The sequence below is a fragment of the Lagopus muta genome, chromosome 1 (genome assembly GCF_023343835.1).
Source record: "Lagopus muta isolate bLagMut1 chromosome 1, bLagMut1 primary, whole genome shotgun sequence".
In the NCBI taxonomy this organism is placed as follows: domain Eukaryota; kingdom Metazoa; phylum Chordata; class Aves; order Galliformes; family Phasianidae; genus Lagopus; species Lagopus muta.
This window is the reverse complement of record NC_064433.1, coordinates 183764900-183787078: the sequence shown is the minus strand read 5'-3', so window position 1 is coordinate 183787078 and position 22179 is coordinate 183764900. Positions and strand designations below refer to the sequence as shown.

The 22179-nt window shown below is 46.4% G+C and overlaps 1 protein-coding gene across 3 annotated transcripts in view; it reads left to right on the top strand.

Annotated features, from left to right (window-relative positions):
- The window catches only part of AMOTL1 (angiomotin like 1), a 70276-nt gene that overhangs the window by 33098 nt on the left and 14999 nt on the right, over positions 1-22179 (top strand). For all 3 annotated transcript variants that reach the window (XM_048958602.1, XM_048958611.1, XM_048958620.1), the window contains 4 exons: positions 5004-5286; positions 12061-12205; positions 13273-13362; positions 20145-20290. In XM_048958602.1, the coding sequence (XP_048814559.1) occupies positions 5004-5286; positions 12061-12205; positions 13273-13362; positions 20145-20290 (664 nt within the window). The remainder of the gene's footprint in view (positions 1-5003; positions 5287-12060; positions 12206-13272; positions 13363-20144; positions 20291-22179) is intronic.

The window sequence follows — 22179 nt, the reverse complement described above, 5'->3', positions numbered from 1 at the left end:
ATTTTATTGTATACACATTGAGGCACTTCACCGTTGACTAAGTCATAATTAAACTAGGACAGATTAAATAAGTAAAAGGGAAGCTGGAACTGGGTAATGCCCATTATGTTGAACAGCCACGCTTCAGAAGGAGCCGTGTGTGTGCTGGTTCTATGTCCCAAGTTGGAGAACGCTTCAGAGAATGTCTCCTGCAGCCCCAGCTGTAAGGATGCTGGGGTCTGACTGTTGTTGCTAACCTATAATAACTCAGTGTGTGATTCACCCTTCCAGAGAATGGAGGTCCTGAGCACCTCTCCTCACTCTTGGGAATAAAGCCAAGCAGATGAAGTGTGTGTGAAAAGGTTAGTGATGGGAGGTTGGATTTCCCACAAGTACAGTCTCAGGTGTTCAGAGGGTGTATCTACAAGAGGAGATCGCAGTACTTGATCACGAAAAAGAAAAGAAAAATCAGTGTATCTCACCTGGATTAGATTCAGAGATCAATTGAAAAGTGTGTTATGTTGCTCAAAGCTATGCCCATACAGAAGTGAGAAAATCTGTATCTGTAGCAAGTGTGTCCTTCATAGTAATATAACTGTGCCCAGACAGCAGGGCTTTTACATGTGTTAAACCAGCTGTCTTTTGTTTTGACAGAGCTAGCTCCCACTTAGCTGCACTAATTGTGGTAACACATCACAGTGCAGACTGGCTGTCAGCTGCATTTGCACAAGTTTGTGGAGCACCTTTTGCACTGTGAGTGACATCCCTTGTTCCACTGCTTATGGTATTGTTTGTTGTGCAGTTTTTCAAGCGAACAGTATTTCAGTCCTGCATGAGTGCAAGATCCCTGTGAAGATACTGTGAGGGCTGTGCCACGTGGTGTTGGTTGGTCTCAGGGAGATAAAACAAGCCCTTAGCTCACTGTGACCCCTGGAGCAGCTGCTGTGAGGCCCAGACCCAGCTGCAGGCAGAAGCGGTGAGGACGGAGAGGACTCAGCTGCTGAAGATGTTTGCATGAGGCTGCTCACTGTGTACATGCCTGATTTCAGCGTGCTTATGGACTCTGAGAAACAGTGCTGTTGGGGCTTTAGCCTCACAGACTTTTTGCAGGACATCTTTGTGAAGGGGAGATGGATGCTTCAAGTTTCCCCATGAATCCAGAGGGAGCAGAGCCAAGCAGCTACGCTAACACAGTCCTTACAGCTTCCATGCTGTACCCAGTCTTCCTGGTGATCTCAGTGCTGCCTCCACCTCCTGTGCTCTGAGCAGTAAGAAATTTCCCTGGATTAAAATGGTCTCTACAACTAGCACCTGAATCAGATCATAGAAACGTTAGGGTTGAAAAGACCTTTAATATCACCTGGTCCAACCATCAGCCCATCCCCACCATGCTTACTAGCCACGTTCCTCAGTGCCATATCTCCATGGGTCCTGAACACCTCCAGGGATGGTGGTTGCACCACCTCCCTAGGCAGCCTGTGCCAATGCCTCACCACTCTTTCTGAGAATAAATTGTTCCTAATACCCAACCTGAACCTCCCCTAGCACAACTTAAGGCTATTGCCTTTCATCAGTTATCTGGGAGAAGAGGCCAACCCCCACCTCACCACAACCTCCTGTAAGTTGTAGAGTGATAAGGACTTCCCTGAGTCTCCTCCAAACTGAACAGTCCCAGTTCCCTCAGCTCCACAGACTTCTGCTCCAGACTTTTCACAGATTCATTGCCCTTCTGTGCAACAGATACTGATCCGTTCTCCCCCTGTGGGTCTGTTTCTGCACAAATATTTCAGCTGGCAGCAGATATTCTTCTGTAGATCCAGTGGATTTAGAGGAGCAGTTACTGCCTGTCTTGGCGAGGCATTGTATCCTTGTCCTTTGGCCATGGCAGCAGCAAAATCCATGCCAGCATGGCTCAGTTGTGACAGAGCACTGGAACAGGCTGCCCAGAGAGCTTGTGGAGTCTCCTTCTCTGGAGATATTCAAGAGCTGTCTGGTTGATTCTTTTGTAACCTGCTGTAGGGAACCTGCTTTAGCAGAGGATTGGACCTGATTGTTTCCAGAGGTCCCTTCCAACCCCTGCAACCCCTGTGATTATTTCATAAGGATGTGGTGGGAGCCAACCAGCTGAAAGCAGCCTGGCAGGAAAGGACCTGGGAGACCCCAAGCTGAACATGAGTCAGCAATGTGCCCTTGATGCTGAGTTAGCTCTTGATGCTAAGAAGGCTGGCAGCATCCTGCACTGCATCAGGCAGAGCGTTGCCAGCAGGGTGAGGGAGGTGATGCTTCTCCTCTGCTCAGCATTGGACCTGGAGTCCTGTGTGCAGTTCTGCACCCCCCAGAACAGGAGAGGCATAGGCATGCTGGAGAGAGTCACCAGTGTGATGAGGGAGTGGAGTACCTCTGCTATGAGGAAAGGATTACATCTGGACTGTTCAGTCTGAAGAAGGGAAGGCTCAGGGATCTCACAGAATGGCCCAGGCTTAAGGGACCTCAAGGATCATGAATCTTCAACCTGCCTACCACAGGCAGGTCCAACAACCTCCCCATATACTAGACCAGGTTGCCCAGGGCCCTATCCAATCTGGCCGTGAACACCTCCAGGGATGGGGCAACCACAACCTCTCTGGGCAGCTGTTTCAGCACCTCACCACTCTCATAGTAAAGAACTTCCCGTCTCATCAATGTCCATAAATACCTGAGGGGAGAGTGTAAAAAGGATGGAGCCAGACTCTTGTTAGTGGTGCCCAGTGTCAGGACAGGAGGCAGTGAACACAAACAGGAATAGGGAGGTTTCAGAATTTCCAGGATGTGCTTCAATGCTGTATGGTAGATGGAGGACTGACACAGTTTGCCCAGAGAGGCTGTTGGGTCTTCTTGCAGACACCTAAAAGCTGTAGGGGAGCTGCACCAAACTTCCAGCGGTCCCTTTCAACCCCAAACCATTCCATTGTTTTGTGAGTGCCTGCAAAGGAAGCAAACTGCAAAAACAGGTGAGCAAGGACCAGCATCTTAACCTGGTGTGTAGCTCTGGAGCTGCCTCAGACCCATCACGCTGAGGACATTTTAATGGAAACTGGGGCTCCTTTTGCAGCCCAGGCTTTGCTGAGCTCGGTCTGAAGGCTGTGGCCTGCAGGCCCACTGGCCAGGAAGTCACCATGGGAGGGGTGCGCACACTCCTTTCCTTTCTGGCGCTGTGGCTGATGACAAATGCAGGGGACCGAGGCCTCCTGGCACACTGTGCTGGAGTGGCACCCTGCCTCCACCGTACCCCTCTTTGTGCTAAGGCAGCAGACCTTCCTGCAGGCATGGCTGAATGCTGCGCCCCTCAGAAGGGGACAGCCAGCCTCAGGGCATGGCTGCTCAGGGCAGATGAAAGCCATCCTGAGGACGGAGGGAGCTCATTTTCAGTCTGTTAGCTTTTAGGGCAGGATTTTAAAAGTGTGCTCACTTTTCATCTTGTTCTGCTGCGATTACAGGTAGTGATGGGTTATTATCATTGGAAGCAGAATGAGGTCAACGCTGGGAGTTTTTGAAAACCCCTGTTTGAGATGCTGTGTACACAGCAGTCATCATATTTATTATGTATTTACATAGCACAAAACTGTCTGCCTGCAGAACAGTCTTCATAGATCTGTGAGGGTAAATGCATCCATCCGCTAGATCTCCTTACGGTATGGAGATAAGGGCAGTGTGGGCTGTGCAAGGCCGACAGCTTGCGGTGAAGCCAAAATACACCTCTTAAAGAGTGCTTGATTGCTGGACTTCAGGTTGAGCTAAAATATGCCTTGTAGGTCTTGAGGTAGAGCAGAGAAAATGGGGCCTAGGCTGAGCCACTTAATGAGAAGTGATGTTGATTTTGGAGCCTGTGTTTTAGCTTTGGTGTCTTGGCTGAGGAGCTCTGCGTGTGGCTGCCTACCTTGGCCAGGTCCCCAAGGTCAAAACTGGCCTGGCTGGGTGTGTCTGGAGGGATGGGAGAAGCTTTGAGCTCCTCTCTGCCTCAGTTCTCCCTTTGTAAAGAGGGTTTGCATTGCTTGTTGATCTTGCGGGAGTGAAAGGCAGAATGGAAGTCAGGGAATGACTTGCACCCCCTCTCTAGAGGTATTGCCATATTGTTGGAGGTGTTCAGGGTCAGGTTGGATGGGGCCCTGAGTGGTCTGATCAAATGCCTAATTTAATGGGTGGCAACCCTGCCCAACTAGCTAATCTTTGGGGTCCCTTCCAACACAATCCATTCCATGACTGTGGTCCTACCTGAGCACCAGCTTCAGGATTACCCTCCCTGCCAAAACGTGCTCCTGGGTTATCCTCCAGCCACTGCCAACTGGCTGTGGAGGATTAAAGAGCAATCTATCACCAGGAAGCACAGCCCACAAGCAGTTTGCAAGGGCTGGGACCAGCTCTTCTCCCTGGTATAAGGCTGGTGGGTGATGGATGCCATTTGTCATGGAGTGACACAATGAGGTCTCACCCAGCTTTCACTGCATGGGATGATTGATCAGGCTGTGCTTCCAGCAGCTCTGCAGCAGCCCTTCCCTTTGATGCTCACTAAAGTCGTGCAGGGACACTGCTTTGCTCACATCACTTCCTTTCACCTCCAAATTTGGCCGCTCAGCCCCTCGGCTCGCTCCAGGCAGGGGGCAGTTTTTGAAAGGTGAGTAATGCATCCCTTGGGCTCCAGTCACAGCCGTGGGCTTAAGCTGCTCTGTGGTGGGGTTTGTGCTGAGGTGGGGGCAGGGAGAGGCTGGCAGAGGGCTGAAATATTAGCTGTGCACCTTGTTAAAAATGCTGCTTTTGACTCAATGCTTCCTTTATCCCTTCGCACCAGATGCATACATCAGTGTCAACAACAGGCAAGGAGACAATTTACCCAGTGCCTGCTGCGATTGTTGGTATTTAGGAGCGACTAAATCATGACTGTACAGTTATAACCCTATTAATAAACCCTGCAGTAATTATATGGAAGCCCCTGCGTGCATCTTGAGGGTGAGCAGCTCTAACGCATCCCTGCCTGTGCTTTCCTGCAGCCGACAATGCCAGCCTCCCTTCCCGCCGCCGCCGGCCCAGCAGCACAGCCCCATGTCCTCGCAGGCCTCCTCCGCTGCCGGCCCTCTGCTTCCAGGCTCCTTGCCTCCACTGCCAGCCCCCTCCACTGCCCAGCCACCTGTGCCACCTGGCCAGCAGCTGACACCCGACGCCTTCGCCATCGTGGAGAGGGCGCAGCAGATGGTGGAGATGCTCTCCGAGGAGAACCACGTGCTGCGGCAGGAGCTGGAGGGGTACTATGAGAAGGCAGACAAGCTGCAGAAGGTACGTGGAGGTGTGGGGATAGGGAACAGTCTCAGTGCTCCTGCATTTGGGTTCCTCAAGAGATTGTTCATGGCTCTGTTGCTGCAATGGGAACATACCAGCGACCAGTCTCTCACCACTGCCTCTCAGTGGTGGTGTCCCGTAAGCGTAATACCGTGCCCCGGTGCCCACAGGCTCCTCTGCCTGTAGGGTGTAGCAAGGCAGCTCATCAAGCATCCTTCATTTGGGAACTTTCCATCCTTCTCTGATTGCTCAGAAAATCATACAATCATAGAATGGCCTGAGTTGAAAAGGACCACAATGATCATCGTGTTTCAACCCGTCTGCTTTGTGCAGGGTTACCAACCACCAGACCAGGCTGCCCAGAGCCACATTCAGGCTGGTCTTGAATGCCTGCAGGCATGGGGCATCCACAGCCTCCTTGGGCAGCCTGTTCCAGTGTGTCACCACCCTCTGGATGAGAAGCTGTGAATGCCCCATTCCTGAAGGTTTTCAAAGCCAAATTGAATGGGACCCTGATGTACTGGGTGACAGCCTGACCTTTAGCAGGGATATTGGAACTGGATGATCTTTAAGGTCCCTTACAACCCAAGCTGTATGTTCCGTGACAGCTTTGCTGGAATGTGCCTCATGCAGGCAGGGTGTTCTAGGGCAGCCAAGTTGCACAGGCAGTAGAGCTGTATACAAGAAGCATTTGAAGAGCACGACCATGGCTATCCTGAGTGTTTCATACAATGAGCTAGCATGGCACTCCACTCTATGAAGGCTTAGCAGACAGTGATGGGGTTGATGTGGTTTGAAGATTGGTGTGGTTGGACAACCAAAAGACATGGTTTGGATAGTGAGATTATCAGAGAGGTCTTCAGTGATTGCTCTGAATTCCTAAAAGCTAATCTTAGATAGGTGTGTTTGAATGTTTTGGTTCAAAAACAACTGTCACTTTATCTGAATGAATCTGGTAAATATTTGCTCAAAAACCCATTTGTGGAGAGCTCCTGTACCCTCTTTCCTGTATGCACAGTGGGCATTTTCAGCGAAGAAAGGTGATGTCTCATGCACTGCCTGGGTTGACAAGGAAAGACAGTTGAAAATTAGATAAAGCAGATGTTGCTTAAAAGTGGGGTCTCACCAAAGTTGATGCAGAGGTGCTCCCAAGCCTGCTGGCTTTGGGTCCCTGGGGCCCAGGACCGTATGAATTATTTACATAAACTGAATACCATGCTGCTTTGACAGGCAAGTCTGGGAAATTTCTAAAGCACACTGAAGATAACTTCCTGTCACAAGTATTTAGTAAGCCAGCTAGGAAAGATGCCCTCTGGGATCTGTTTCTTAAGAATAGGGAAGGCCTTGTGGGAGATGTGGAGGTAGCTAAGTTCTCTTGGCGACAGTGATCATGGATTAATTAGTTGAGTTCAAAATCTTTGGAGTAATGAGAAATAACAGTCCCCAGGATTGTCATCCTGGATTTTAAGAGAGCAAACTTTAAGCTTCTCAGGGAACTCATTTGCATCTGCTCTGGAGAGTCTAGGGGTTCATGAAAGCTGATCAGTTTTGGAGAACCACCTTCTAAAAGCCCAGGAACCAGCAATCACCACTGTGCTACAAGGCAAGCAATTGGGACAGATGACTGGTCTGGCTGAATAAGGAACTCCTCCTGGTAATTATTAAGAAAATGAAAGAATATGATCTCTGGAAGCAAGATCTGGCTTCACAGGAAGATTATAGAGCTGTGGTTCTCATCTGCGGGGAGAAAACAAGAAAAAACAAATTCAGTTTGGGTTGATATTGGCCAGTGTGGTGTCAGACAACAGAATTATGTCAATAGCAAAAAGGAAACATTGAGCTGATACTTTATGGACACCTAACAAGTAAGGATGCCTCTTTTTGCCTTAGTAGATCTTGAGTTGCCCAGTCCTCTGAGTTGGAGGATTGTGACTGAGGGGAGCAGTGTCTTTTCATTTATGGTCGTGGAAAGTGTAAGGGACCAGTTGTATCAGCTGATGGCTTGTAAATCCTTGGAGTCGGATGGCATTCATCCCAGAGTACAGAGAGATTTAGCAGATGTTATAGCTGGATCCCTCTCAACTATTTACCGAAGGTCCTGAGAGTCCAGGAAGGTTCCTGCTGATTGGAAGATAGCAGTCTGTCTACAAGAAAGACATGAAAGAAGACTCTGGAAACTACGGACCTGTTAGTGTAAACTCAGTACCTGGAAAAGCCATGGAGAAAGTTATCCTAGGTGCTACTGAAGGGCACAGAATAATGCTATTGTCAGACATTGTCGACATGGCTTCATGATGGCAAAGTCCTCCTTTAATTAAATTTGATCTCCTTCTATGGTAAGGTAAGCTTGGTGAATTAAAAGAAGGCAGTGGTAATCTTTCTGGACATTAGATAGAGTACCTCATAGCAGAATATCCTTCTGCATGGATTGTCCAACTGTGAGATGAAGAGGTTCACCCTGGGCTGGGAAGGGAACTGGCTGGAGGGCCGAGCTCAAAGGGTGCGAGTGAATGCGTCCGGTCACTTGTAAGAGAGGTCAGATACTAGGACAGGCTTCCCACTGAAGTGGTTGATGCCCCATGGCTGTCAGTGTTCAAAAGGCATTTAGGTAATGCTCTCAATAATACACTTTTGGTTAGTCCTGGAGTGGTCAGGCAATTGGCCTAGATGGTCTTTCTGGGTCTCTTCCAACTGAACTATTTTAATTCCCATTCTAATTTAGGAACCTGTGCTACTCTTTCATTTATGACTTCCCACCACATAGGCAGAAATGACATTAGGCTTCTGGTCTTCTCTCTCTGAATTTAGGAGTTCTGTTTTTCTGTGCTGTGTTATATCAGAGACACATTTCTACAGGAGAGCCAGCACTGAGAGACCATGTCTCAAGACCCAGATTTGGGGAAATCTTTGTCTAGAAAGTCCAGAAAGGTTTAAAAAGAGATATGTTGTTTTGTAGCTGCTGCTAACTTTGCAACCTCCTCTGTGCTGTATTCACAGAATTTCCTAAAGTTAGTCCAAACATTTTTTCAGCAGCATTACTTGTGAGTATAGCTGTAAAGGCTTCCCCATGGCCTTTGTGGGCAAAAGTAAATATTCCATTTATTAATTCCACAAAAGCTGCGTTGTTCAGTAGAAGCTATGTATGATGCCCTAAAAACATTCAGCTTCCCTTTCACACTCCTAGAAATGGCTTGCTCTTTATTTTGGATGCCCTGCAAGCTGATTGCATCAGACACCAACAGAAAGGTATTCAGGCATGGGGCTGAAGTCTCACTTCAGTCAACAGTGTGGACTCGAATCCCATTGACTTTGCGGGAATGTAAGCAGACTCTTAAAGCAAAACCCATGCTCAAGTGCATTCTTCCTTCAGGAAAATTTCCTGAACCAAAACCTTCACACACATTATGCTATCTGGGTTTTTTTTCCGTGTTTGAGCACATGGCCAGGGCAGGTCCTTCTGTGTTCCCACAGCTGAACACCACATCTGAAAAACCAATGGAGTCTGTGTGTTAGGTGTGGAAGATCTTCTCTGTTGCTGAAAGTGGAAAAGTTATGAGAAGTACTTCTTTTTGTCTGTGTGTACCAAAGTTATTCTAGGTAGGGCAGCCCTCCCTGCACTTCTATTCTCTTAACAGAATTAGGAGAAGAAATCAGAGAAAATCAGCTTGACGCAGAGCTCCCCGAGCGTTCACATGAGCTGATCAACCCAGAGGGCTGTCAGATTCTATGTCTGAGCAGACATTCTGCAGAGAGGTACAAGGCAGTGATTAATCCCTGTGCTGCTTGATGTGATGTCTGGTTTTCTTATCAAAAAGAGCTGGAGGGGAAGGGCGCACATTATTTTTAGCTTTTTCAGTAAAGCAGAGCATTGCTTTTTCTGCTGCTTTTTGGTGGACAAACCTTGCTGAGCTTTAATTGCTGGGCTGGTGCTTTCCCATGCTGTTTCTGGAGGTTGTTTGAGTAGGTCAGTTCTAGATGCAGCCTCAGCAGAAGAAAAGAAAGGAAGTCTCAGAGCTGCTCAGAAACGTCAGCATAACTTATAACTGTTCTGCTGTCCTGTAATTTTATTCATTGCTGATGGAGGTTTTTGCTGAAGTCTTTGCCTCTGTGGATGGAGGAAGCTTGCATGGTGACGTCCTTTGGGAAAGATGGGTATCTCAGCAGAGACTGAGCAGAGCAGAGCCCCCACATTAACCAGCAGTGTGAGGCAGGGCTGTTGGGCTGGGGAAATCCCTGCTGTGTTGGAAAATCTGCTCTGCTGTGGTAGGAGCTCTCTGGAGCAGGCATCGTCTGCTTCGGATAACAGCTGAGTGTGAGAAGGGAAGCACAAAAGGTCTTGGGGCACCCAACTGAGCACGGTGTCCTCCTGGGATCATGTTATGAATAAAGGGGCATGCCTTGAAAATTAATTTTGCTGAGCCAAATCTTTGTTCCAAGGGAGAGTTAGAGAAGCTTGTTTTCTGTAAATGGTCACAGAGAATGATGCAGGGTAGCTTGAGTATAGATAGCCTCTAACTACTTGCAGGAGTAAAGCTAGCAGAGGTCACACTGATCCAAAGGAAAAGCCATAGCCCTAAGTAGCTGCAATGGTGCTGTTATTTGAGTAACTACTTGATATGCTCTGATTCTGCAAAATTCACACAAAACAGATTTTCTCATGAAAGTTCATGCTTGTATAAGCTTGTGTTGTTATGTGTGTGAGGAAAAATACACATAATGACACTAGAAAGGTGCTGGAGTGGGGCTCTTTATCCAGAAGTGTAGTGATAAGGCAAGAGCTAATGGCTTTAAGCTAAAAGGAGGGAGATGTCAATGAGACTTTTGGAAGAACTGCTTTATTTAGAGGGTGGCAAGGTACTGGAAAAGGTTTCCCAAAGAAGCTGTGGATACCACATCCCTCAAAAAGGACAGATTGCATAGGGCTTTGGGCAACCTGGCCTAGTAGAAGGTGTCCCTATCCATGGTAGGAGGGGTGGAACTCGGTGGTCTTTAAGGTCCCTTTCAACCCAAATCAGTTTTTGATTCCATGCAAAAGAGAACTCCTTGTCTGTTTTTGAACCACAGTCAGATTCAGGCTGAGTTTCAAATGAAGATTTTTTCTAGTGCATGATATTTTTAATACTGATTTCTTGTTGATGGGAAATAAGTTCACTGCCAGGAAAGGATAAAAGGAATCTTTGCATGTGCTTTACAGCAATGCAGGTAGGTTTGACGCAGCATTCCTCCGAGTGTGCTGTCCCCATGGTGGAAACACATTTGTTGTCTGTTCTTGTCCCAGCAGAGTGGAAAAAGGAGGGACCTACTTTTCTAGGTTTGATCATCTGAAATGTAGCAGGACTTCCTGGTGGTCCTGCTTTGAAAAACAAAAATGGAAAGTCAGAATAATGGTTTGTAGTTCACTTAAGAAAAAGTGTCACAGTATGGGATAAAACCACTTCAATCTCCTCATGGAGCCACAGAGAATTACTGGCTGAAATTAACGTGCCTATGGTTCCAATACTGTCACGCATTTAGGAAAGCAGCCTGTGTGTGTGAAATACCTGCAAGCTGGTAAATCACCACCTGTGTGAGATAGGTGATGTGGTGTGAGCAAGGTCAGCTGCTGATCCAAAGGTGCGGGGGTCACAGGGTGGTGTCAGTGCTGGTGTCTTTGGCTTTGTATCTTCTCATTTGTTTTAGTTTTTGTGCCTAAGTGAGCAGACAGCAGAAATCTGGGGAACTGGGCATTCCCAGCATCCCTTAGGTGCAAGCTCTACAGGCTTTGCTCTGTGTGTGGATCAGAGGTGCCTAAGGCTGTGTCTGGCCCTGGCATCAAGGAAGTGTGGGTTCAGGCTGCTGTAGCCTGCCTTTAGGTTCCTGAGGGGTGACTGCATCCCTGGTGCTGGAGCTTGTATTCTGCTAATGCTGCAGCTGGCAAATTAAAGCTAAAGCTTAATGAGCCCTGGAGGGAGTTAGGTAGAGGTGGGCCTGCACTCTGGCTTCACAAATCACCAGTCCATCCCACCAATGGCTGAAGGAGCTAAAAAAGCACCAGATTTAGAAAGGTATGTGGAAGGCTATATATATCTCTTGGTTTTCCAGCCCATGCACATTATCAGGCTTTTCTCCACAAACACAAGAGTGAAGCATGCAGGAGCAGATTCCCACCTTGATGTTAATCATTCCTTCAGCGGTGAGTTCAGCTGAGCTGTAATACCTTACATTAATCTAGCTGATTAAAAGAGCTGAATCTGTTTGACCAGAACAACAAAAGCCTGCCTGGAGTTGTCCTCCTGTCAGTCTTTTGGGTTTAGGTTTTATGATACAAATTTTCCAGAAGTCAAGGAGATTGTGTTTAAAAGATTGGAAATCCGAAACAATTGTTTTGGTCTGTTGTAGAGAGTTTCTTCCTTTGCGGAGCAGTCTTCAGCCAAGGAAATAAAGGATTGGACTACAGTAGTTCAGAGCTGAAATCAGGTCAGAGTCAAGCCTATAACATTTCTGGTGATGTGTAGGATTTCTCATTTTAGAGCCAGTGGTTGGTGTGGCATTCGGCACAGGTATCGCCCCAGCACCTGTGCCCCATCAAAATGCTCTGGGAGAGTTCCAAAACCAGGTTGGATGAGGCCCTGGGCAACCTGGTCTAATGGGTGGCAACCCTGCCCATGGCTGGACCTGGATGGTATTTAAGGTCCTTTCCAACCCAAGCCATTCTATGATTCTGTGAATGCTAGAATGGGATGCTTTCCTGCTGGGCTTTCATGGGAGCTCTCTCTCCTCTTTCTCCTCTAGTTTGAAATAGAGATTCAGAGGATTTCAGAAGCTTATGAGGGCCTGGTCAAGACCACCACTAAGAGGGAGTCTCTGGACAAAGCAATGAGAAACAAACTGGAAGGAGAAATTAGGAGACTTCATGATTTCAACAGGGATCTCCGTGGTATGTTAAATTTGTGTGTTTGATTTTTTCCACAGCTGACGTGGTGCTTCACTTTCCACAAACTCCAGAGTAGCAGGCTTTAGAGGAGTATTTTCACATGTTTTAGATAACCTTGAGAAATCAGGCCCTGCTTATTGGCATAAGACAGAACTGCTGTCACTCCGCTGGTTGTAGACAAACCTTCTGGCAAAATATGAAAGACAGCCTTGAATGATGCCTTTGCATGTAGTACTTGCAATTGTCAGTTTGACTGCCAGTCCCAAAGTCGCATCCAACCTTAGTGAGCTTAGTGAGCAAGTTCCTGCGTAGACCAACACTGTGTAACCCATATATCTCAAAGTTCAGCATCTTAGCAAAGAAGTAGCAAGTATCAAAGGGTATCTCTTTTTAGTACTGAAAACAATTGAAATTGAGAGCATATCCTTTTGGGAATGAAAATGGAGTAACTGTTACCTGTCCAGGTGCCTGATGGATTACATGGATACGTCTTCATGCAATGAAATGCTTTGTGTAGACTCCTACGAGGAGTCTGACTGGTCTGTTTTGTGGAGATGGGTGCCAAAAGGCAGCTGGCAGTGGTTCAGGGAAGTCATGTCCTTCTTCTAGCTGCCCTTCCAATAGAAAGTCATCCCTGCCTGCAGAATCCCTGTCATGGGAAAGGAGCAGGATCCCAAGGATTGGTGTCACCAAGGTGTCTGCCTTCCCCCAGGGCATCTAGCAGCACCACATTCCACCGTAGAAAGTTACCCATCTCCCTGTAGAGCTGGGTGAAGTCAGATGGCAAGTGTATTGCACATTTTGGACAGCATGAGAAATGAACTGCTTGGACATATTAGCTGCAGATGGTGGAGGTTCCCCCCCCTCCCCAGCTTCTGTAAGTCTGAACAGCACAGCTTCATGGAAGAGGTCAAAGGTCTCATCTTTTATGTATGTGTCAGCCTCCGTTTAAACACTCTCCTTTAGAGAGTCTATTTATACTGTACTGCTGGCACACATCTTATTTTTTTGGTTGGCCTACAATTTTATATACATATATTTATACTTAAATTATTTCCTGTTTTGTGCAGAACGACTGGAGACAGCCAACAGGCAGCTTGCCAGCAGAGACTTCGATGGGCATGAGGATAAGTCAACAGAGGGCCTTTATGTCACTCAGAGTGAGTACTGTGTTAATCTGTTTTCAAGGTACATATGTGTACACACCCATGTATATGTACTGAAGTGAAGGTAAATGCCTTGCTATTAATTCTTACTCTCCTTATGGCTTGGTTCTAGTCAGCTAATTCATCATATATTCTGATTTAAGCTGCAGACTGGATTGTTTTGGAGTGTTTTTTTTTATCTGAGCTCCAGAATCAGGCAGTGGGAGTTAATGGTATCATAACTTAGTTTATTTTTGATAAATATTTATCTGAAATTGCAGAGTGTTGCTTGCAGGAATCATCTTTCAAAGAACATAATTTTTAGAGATGCCAAATTCTTCTCTTGGCTGGGAAAAGCTCAGAGCAACCTCTTTTGACTTGTGTCAAAACCCAGTGCCATGGGTTGACTAGCAGGTGGAAGAGCAGAGCTGGGCCTTCATTTTCTCAAAGGGCTACAGAAACAAAGATTTCATGGTTTCTGCTGCCCCTTCTAATCAAATGTTAGGCTTCCTTAATGACTGAGCACAGTTCTGCAGCATGTCCCACTGTGTGCTGATGATGACCAAGCAAACCAAAACCTGAGCAGTTGGATGCTGTCTGACACATATCACCTCTTAAATATCTTGAGCACCTGTAGTATGCATTCTGAAAGGCTTGGCTTGACCAAGCCCTTGTGGGCTTAAATCCTACTGAAGCAAAACCCAGTGTACAGCTCATGCTGTTTTATTTACTGCACCGAGAGCTTTCTTGGAAGATGAGCTGCAACTGCAAATTGTTAGCTGAGAGCCAGCCATCTCCTCTAACTGCGAGTTATTAAGAGCACTCAGTGTGCCTTGCTGCCAGCCCAAGTGCAGGTGAACCTCCTTGTAGCTCCCACCTGTGCCAATGACACCAGCACAGCAACACTGCTGGCAGATTGGTGCGTATGTGCACCAATAGAAGAGAATCTAGTTACCTTTTCTATGACTGTGTTAGCTTTGCTATATTAGCAGATGCTGCCAGAGCGTGTAGATACTGCTGTGCATCTAAGTGGTTGGTCTGTTAAGAAAATAGCATTGCTATGTCAATTTGTCTCCTTTGGAGTTTAAACAGGGTACGTTGCACAGAGCAAATTGCAGATTGAGATCTGCTGTCTTCATATAGAGATAGCCTGGCAGTATTTATGTGTGATGGTATCAGCAAAGGGAGGTAAATCCCCAGAATGCACTGAATTGAGTTGTTTTCCAGCATATAAACATGCTCTGTGCTTCTAATGTTAAATATCAAGCAGTAAAACTTCGTGCTGTGCACTTGGCGTATTGCTGCCATCAATCCTCAGCTTATGAGCAAATATAGCTTTTTGGATCCTATCACGTAAGACAGGCTGAATGCTTGGAGTTCTCCTGTCCAGGCCAGAGAGCTAAATGTTACCAATGTGATGCAGAGCGCTTCCAAGAATAGAAAAGTGGGCACATGTAAAGCAGGTTCCCCTTCAGTCATGTTCTCAGGGCTGCTGTGGCATACGGTGATGAGCTCGATAGCAGGGTATCAGCCTCAAACATTCCTCTGAGGGCTCAGAAGTTTATGGAAAACAACTTGAAAACATGGCCTTTAACATCCCCAAACCAAAAGCTGCATAGAAAGACTCCAACATTAGCACCTTCCTAAATGTTATCATTTTTAAGCCGGTCTTGTGCTTGCTCTGTTTTTTCAACCACAGAATTAATATTGTGGTAGAACTCTGCTAATAGGAAAAGCACCCTGAAATATGCCTTGCAGGCATCACTTCTCAGTTCTTTGCAGCAGTCCCTGTCAGCAGTGCAGCAGTGCTGCGCAGTCATGCACTCTGAGATGGGGACAGAAGGTGACAACAGCTCCTATTCTTTATCATAAGCCAGGCTGCACACCTCAAAGAATTAAGTGCTCAGCATTTGTGTGGAATGAAAAATGCTACCATAGTATGTGGCACAGTAGAGAACTCACAACCTGTTAGTTTCATCGTAATGATGTGATGTTTTTTCAGTTAAAAGGGCTCATTTAAGGAAAGACATGAAGCAGTGACCGATGAAGGTGTCTGGGCCCATACAAGCATCAGAAGAACTATAGGCAGAAGGAGACAGGTGCTGCAAAAAGGGAGAGACTGAGGATGATTTCAAAGGCACAGGACAAAGAGAAAACTTAGGGCGTGCGTATCACAGGAAGAATTTATTTTGGTGGAGTCTGAGAATGTTGTGTATTTTTCTGGGATTTCTGGACTTAGAGCCCCTCTGTCAGAGCAGGGGTTCCTCCAAGGGACTGTTTTCTCAGGTGTCTGAGGCAGACTGGAGACTGCATCCATCTGAGTTTACCCTGCATGGCTCTGGGCCCATTAGTGGGGATGTGCAGACAGTTTTCATAGTGTCATAGTAAAGCCTCGTGCTTCGTGGCAGTGTGCTGTGGATGTGCTGTGCAGCACTTGTGCACATATCTCCAGCCTAAAAATCCCAGATGAAGAAATGTTCCCATCAAATGAACCTAGCCAAAAAAACGCTCAGTAGATGTTTTTCAGAGTGGTGTTTTGGGCAGACTGAAAGTCCTTTGGTATTAAAATAGGAAATAATCAGTGCAAGTTCTGGGAGTTAAAGAAGGGGAAACCCTTGCTCTGTTGTTTCACAGCCCTGAGGAGCACACGTGGAAGATGGGGAAGCTGCTGCTCTCGTTTCCCCAGAACAAGGGCATGTGCACAGGGAGCAGGAGCCTGAAGAGAGTGTGTTGTATAAAAAAAAACATCTGTTCCGCATGACTTCCCCTGCTCTCCAAAAGAAAGTGGAATAGAAGACCAGTGACAGTTTTCAACTTGTGAAGGTCAAACTCTCCCTGGCTTCTGCTTCATGGCATAGAATCATAGAAACATGGAATGCCTTAGGTTGGAAGGAACCTTAAAGCCCACCCTGCTCCAATTCTCTGCCATGGGCTGTTTGCCCCGCACCAGCTCAGGCTGCTCAGTGCCCATCCAACCTGGCCTTGAGCACCTCCAGGGATGGGGCACCACAGCTTCACTGCTACATGGAAGTGGCAGTGCCCAATCTGTAAATCAAAGCATCTTTGAGCTGCTGGATTTACTTCTGTAGGATAATGAAAGCTACCATGCAGTGACTTTCTCTGATAATGGAGGACAGAGTTGAAACTCTTCTTCATCCCTTAGGTCAGTGACCATGAGTAACCACACACTGAACCACTTGCTAAATACATTGAAATTCATTACAGCTATTAATTCCACAAAAAAATCCCCGTTAATCACCATATGAGAAAATGAATCCAGAGACCTCAACTCCCCCGAGCATCAACTCCTACAGCTTCTCAGCCTTTCCTCGATCTTTACATGGCAGAAATTTGCAAGAGCTGCCAGGAACGTGCCATTTATGAGCAAAACTGCACGAGGAGCATTTTGTAGCCAGCTCCTCTGGCGTTTGGCCAGCATGCAGGGGTTAATGCAGCCTTGAGAAGAGTGTGGGGGAGACCTGTGTTGTCTCATTTTCTGCAGCACAGGAGCGCAGTTTGTACGAATGCAGCTGCATTTGTGGTGTGCACACAACAGCCAGGGCTCAGCCTGCTCCACGGGGAGCTGCTCCTTGCAGAGGTGTTTGGGGTGAATGTACAGAGAGGCTTCATCCTTCCCATCCTGGATGGTGGATGAGCTGAAAAGAGATGGTGACTCACATTTGTGCTCCTGCTTTTCAGAAATGTTCTTTTGAGAGTGAGCCTTTGGTTATCCCTCCCGTTAAATACATTGCCTGATAAATCTGGGGAGGACATTCTTATCTTCTTTTTATTTTTGTTTTGTGTGGGATTTTTTTCCAGCTTTCTCACTGGGACTTGAGAGTGAGAACAGAAAGAAATGCTTCATTTCTCAGTCCTACTTTACAGCTTCATGCTTGGCTTGGCCCAGACTATCACTACCAAGCTGCAGAGGGCAGAGGGACAGATGAACATTGGCTGTGCTGCTTCCATGGACCTGGCAAACCTGGTCAAAGTCTTGACCTGGCAACATGGCCCTGGTTAATGTGTGAAGAATCTACTAAAGCTACGAAAAATCTCCTTTCAGTACAGCCAAACTTAGTGAATGGGATCTATTTATTCATTCACTCTACATATTTTTGGGATGATAATCACTAATGTCTTTAGAATGGGCAAGAAGGTCCTGTCCTCACTTCAGATTTTACCTGTCCTTCTGCTGATCACTGCAGGTGGAGTCACAGGGCCACCAGAGCTGCCCTAGTCTTGATGGAAGTGGATGAGCAGAACAGGCAGCTCTGGTGCCTCAACCCATCCTGGTGAATCAGCCAGATTGCTGGGGACTGGCAACTGCTGCTGTCATATAGGCCCATACTTGTGGATGTCAGGCAATGGAGCTCCTCCACTCACTTGCCATGTTGGGAGTTGCAAGACTGATGGGAGTCTTAAGAAGTCTCACAGGTTTTGCTTAAGAAAGTGATGGTCACTGGAGCACCGTTGGAATTAACAGCTGTGAGCAAAGAGTGATCATGGGGAAATATAAACCTGTGTACAAGAGATTGTTGGAAACACCTCAAGGAATGTGGTATGTGAGGGATTCCTGTTTTCAGCAAATCTCTTGCAGGCAAATTCTGTTCCCACTGCTGTCATTTGATATAATTTCTTCCGCCAGCAGCAGTCATTCCACAGGAACAAGGAGTGTCCTTAAAGGCTGTCAGTGTCACTGCTTTGCAGTATTGCAGCAAGGAGAAAAACAGCTCAAGGCATACTGATATGGTTGCTAAGTTAGGCAGATAAGTTGATATTTAGATATAATATAGTGTTTAGGTATGGGTAGCTTTGAGGGCACTCATTCAGCTGATGTAAGCAAATAAAAACATTTCTCTTTTTCTTTTCAAGACTGATGTGATCAAAAATTTTTGTTAAAGCATGAGGTCTGTATGCAGAACTGTGTCAAAGGCCTTACTGAAGTCCAAATAGATGATATTAGTGGCTCTTCCCTTGTCCACTGGCGCAGTTACACCGTCATAGAAGGCCACTATTAATGGGATGTGGCAGTGACCCATAAGAAAATAGGAATAGTTATTAGCTGGAGTCTGTTGGGTAAAAATCACATGCCAAAATTGAAGGGATATGCACAGTGTAGTACAGTAAAACTAATTTTTTTACTTACAAGGATGCCTTGTATGTGTGTGAGAATTTGAGGTATATTCAGTAAAGTCCTTTCTAACTAAAAATTAATACAGTGTAGGAAAGTGCTGCTAGGCAAATTTTTCTTGCCAGCTTTCCAGTGGGTTCAGCAGTCATTCTGTGTACAACATGATCTTATCCTCATTTTAGGGGAGGGAATAGAAAACTTACTTGGAGTGCTTTGGATGAGAGTCATAAGTGTATGTCTCAGGTCCTGGTGTTGTGCACACTGTCCTCATATGGCAGATTTCAAGCTCAGAGCACAGCAAGCATGGTCCTAGCATGAGATGCTTGAATGCCACAAGACTGAAATAGCATTTGTCTTCTGGCTTCTTCACCCTCTAATGAAATGAGCTGCTTGATCATTTTCCCAGATTTACACTTTCATACAATAGACAGTAATGTTTCTTCTGGTGAATCAGACCAAAGTAAATGTGTTGAATGATGAGGCCTGTGTGTCAGATTTAAAATTCCTGGCCAGTGTGGAAAGCCAAAAGCCATGTCCTCCTCAGATGGCTCCCAGTGCTGGTCGGCAAAGTAGAGTGCCCAGCAGTCTCAGTGCTGTGCAGAGGCTGATCTGCTGTGTTGCTTCTGGGTCTGTTTTTGTTGAGTGCTGTATTTCTCCTTTTAGGACAAACAGAGAGGTGGCCAGATGGGTTTTTGCTCACCTGAGCCATTCATGCCTTCCTCCACATGGCTCAGCCCGTATTCGTCTCCCCTCACTGCAGACACAATGAAGAGGGAGTAAATTAATGCTGATCGTATCCTGCTTATGATTAAGGAAGAATAAGGTCCTTCAGGGGGCAGTTTGCTTCTGAAAAAAGCCATGTGAGGTGTCCTGTCCCTCCTCAGTGACTGGTGGGGAGGTGGCTGGAGGGCCTTCGTGACTTGAGTGTCCCTGCTGGGGGGACTGGATGTTAGAGGCAGATCTTCCACAGTTTGCTGGTTTTGGAGCAACTTTTTGCTTCAGTTAAAAAAAATGCATTTTGTAATACCGGGTTTAAAAAAGTCAAAAGTCAAAACAAGGTTTAATTGGTGCCAAATTAATTTTTGGAGAAAATATTCTTTCTTGGAGGCTTTCCAAATGCTCTATTTTTGCCATGATTCAGAACGAAGGCCAGATTTTGAAATCTCAGATTTCACTGAATGAAACTTCCATCCCCTGTTCCTCTCCTTATTAACTGTTTGTAGTCTGACACTGGAGATCCAGCAGTCAGATTGCAATATCTGTATTTCCTGAAGTGGTTTCTCAGTGCTGTCAGAGCAGAGATAGATCACAGAATCATAGAATAGCTTAGGTTGGAAGGGACCTTAAAGATCACCCAGTTCCCATCCTGCTGTGGGCTGGTTGTCCCCCATCAGCTCAGGCTGCCCGGTGCCCCATCCAACCTGGCCTTAAGCATCTCCAGGGATGGGGCACCACAGCTCTCTGGGCAGCTGTGCCAGGGCATCACCGCCCTCTAAGTAAAGAACTTCATATAGGTGGAGCTGAGCTTTTCAGTATGTATGTTGTCAGCAAAATTGATGGTGAGTTTTGTTGCTGAGGGAAAATTGCGAGAAGAGCTGACTGAACTTAGCTTTATTTTTTGATGTCATTTTAAATCTTATCCACAATGTTCTTGTCTTTCTTCCAGACAAGGAACACTTGAAAGAGAAGGAGAAGCTGGAGATGGAGCTGGCAGCCATGCGCTCTGCCAATGAGGATCAGCGCAGGCACATTGAAATCCTTGACCAGGCCCTAAACAATGCTCAAGCCAAAGTCATCAAACTGGAAGAGGAGGTGAGGCGTGGGCATCATTCCTCTGCTCTGATGCTAATGGTAGCTTGCAGATAAGACTTATTCCATCCCAGTCCGGAATCTATTCTGGCCATCATGTGGCACATTTTCCTGCTCCCATGTGGTGTCTGTCCAGCAGAGAAAATGCATAGCAGTACAGCACTGAGCCAGGAAAGCAATTAAAGGAGACTACAACCATAGATGTTTTCAAGGCAGAGCTTTCAACATGTAATCAGGAGCATCTCTAAGCTGAAATAGTTGATGGCTGAGGTATTGGTAGGGCTTAGAAATATCAAACAAAAATCTGACTCACTGATTCAGAGCTGTGATATAAACATGTGATCCTGGTACATCCCGTATCTCCCCAGAGAATTCCAGGACCGCAGCACAGCAGTCTAGGGCTTAGCAACTTTGCATGTGAATTGTGGTCTTCAAAGAATGAGCTGATCTGGCTGCAGGCAAGACCCTCAGGATTTGGAGCTACAGTATTTATCCGAGAGCTGAAAAAACCTGTTGTACCATAAGACTCCCAAAGTGTCATCTATGCAAAACCCCCAAGGCATTCTTAAAAATGGTCATGTAAGCCCAATAGTGAAAATCAGTATTCAAACAGGAGGACAAATCCTAAGAATAGAGGGCTCTTCAAACTGGCAAATACAGTACAACATCTAGTAGCTGGATCTGAAGCTAAGCAAGTTCAAAATGGAAATAATGCTCGGTATTAGCAATAACCAAGAGTGATGTCAGTTCTCTGTTACTGGAGAGCAATACATTTCAATTTATTGTGTTCCTTACGGACCTTCAATGAGAAGTTGCAAATAATAGTTAGCTGAAAGCCTGTGTGCTCTGGCAGATAAGACAGGACTGTTGTAATAGGACTTTTTGACCCTGAAATATCAGTCCCTGGGACCAACAGAGAAGGAAGATGTTTGATGGGGAATAAATTAAAAGTTTTGACTGTCTGAGCAGGCTCCATCAGTGAGGGGAAGAATGCTCACCTAGCACAGAATGCTGGCATGGTCGTAGAATCACAGAATTACTCAGGTTGGGAGGGACCTCAGGGATCATCAAGTCCAACTGCAGCCTAACCATGATACCCTGACTCTGACAACCCTCTGCTAAATCATCTCTCTGAGCACCACATCCAAACGGCTCTTAAACACATCCAGGGATGGTGACTCAACCACCTCCCTAGGGAGCCCCTTCCAATGTTTAACCACACTTTCTGTAAAGAAGTGTTTCCTAACGTCCAACCTAAACTTACCTGGGCGCAACTTGAGGCCATTTCCCCTCGTCTTGTCACCTGTCACCAGTGAGAAGAGACCAACCCCGCTCTCACTGTAAGCACCTTTCAGGTACTGGAAGAGAGTAATAAGGTTGGTCAGCTCTGTTCCCTTTGGTGCCTCATTTCCTAGCTGCACTCTCACAGAGGTTGGCCTGGGGATGAATCCTTCCAGTTGTCTTGCGAGGAGTGGGCAAGTAACTTGGTGCAGTTCAAGGCAGACCCTCCTGTAGGCTGATTAATGATAACTCACAACCTGGTGGTTTTCAAGTACTGAAGGTGAATGCTGTATCGTTCCTGGCCACTAGACCATTCTGACTTCTTGTTTGAAAACATTTTTAAAACTCCACTGCCTCTGGCAAATACACTCAGCAGCAGGAAGAGGATCCCATTAAGATTAAGTGCTCCTCTGTTAAACTGCTCATCTTCCCAGTGTATTTAGGGCAGTCCCTTTGGGATAGCTGCAGGAGCTAGTATAGCTTTCATCTGTCCATTATTCACTTGATACTGTTTGCCTTAAAGGTACCCAGAGCTTTTCTGTTTACATTTTCTTATAAAGTGGCTGAATAAAGAAATGCTTTAGGTAGCAGTATCTGCTTCTGCAAACACA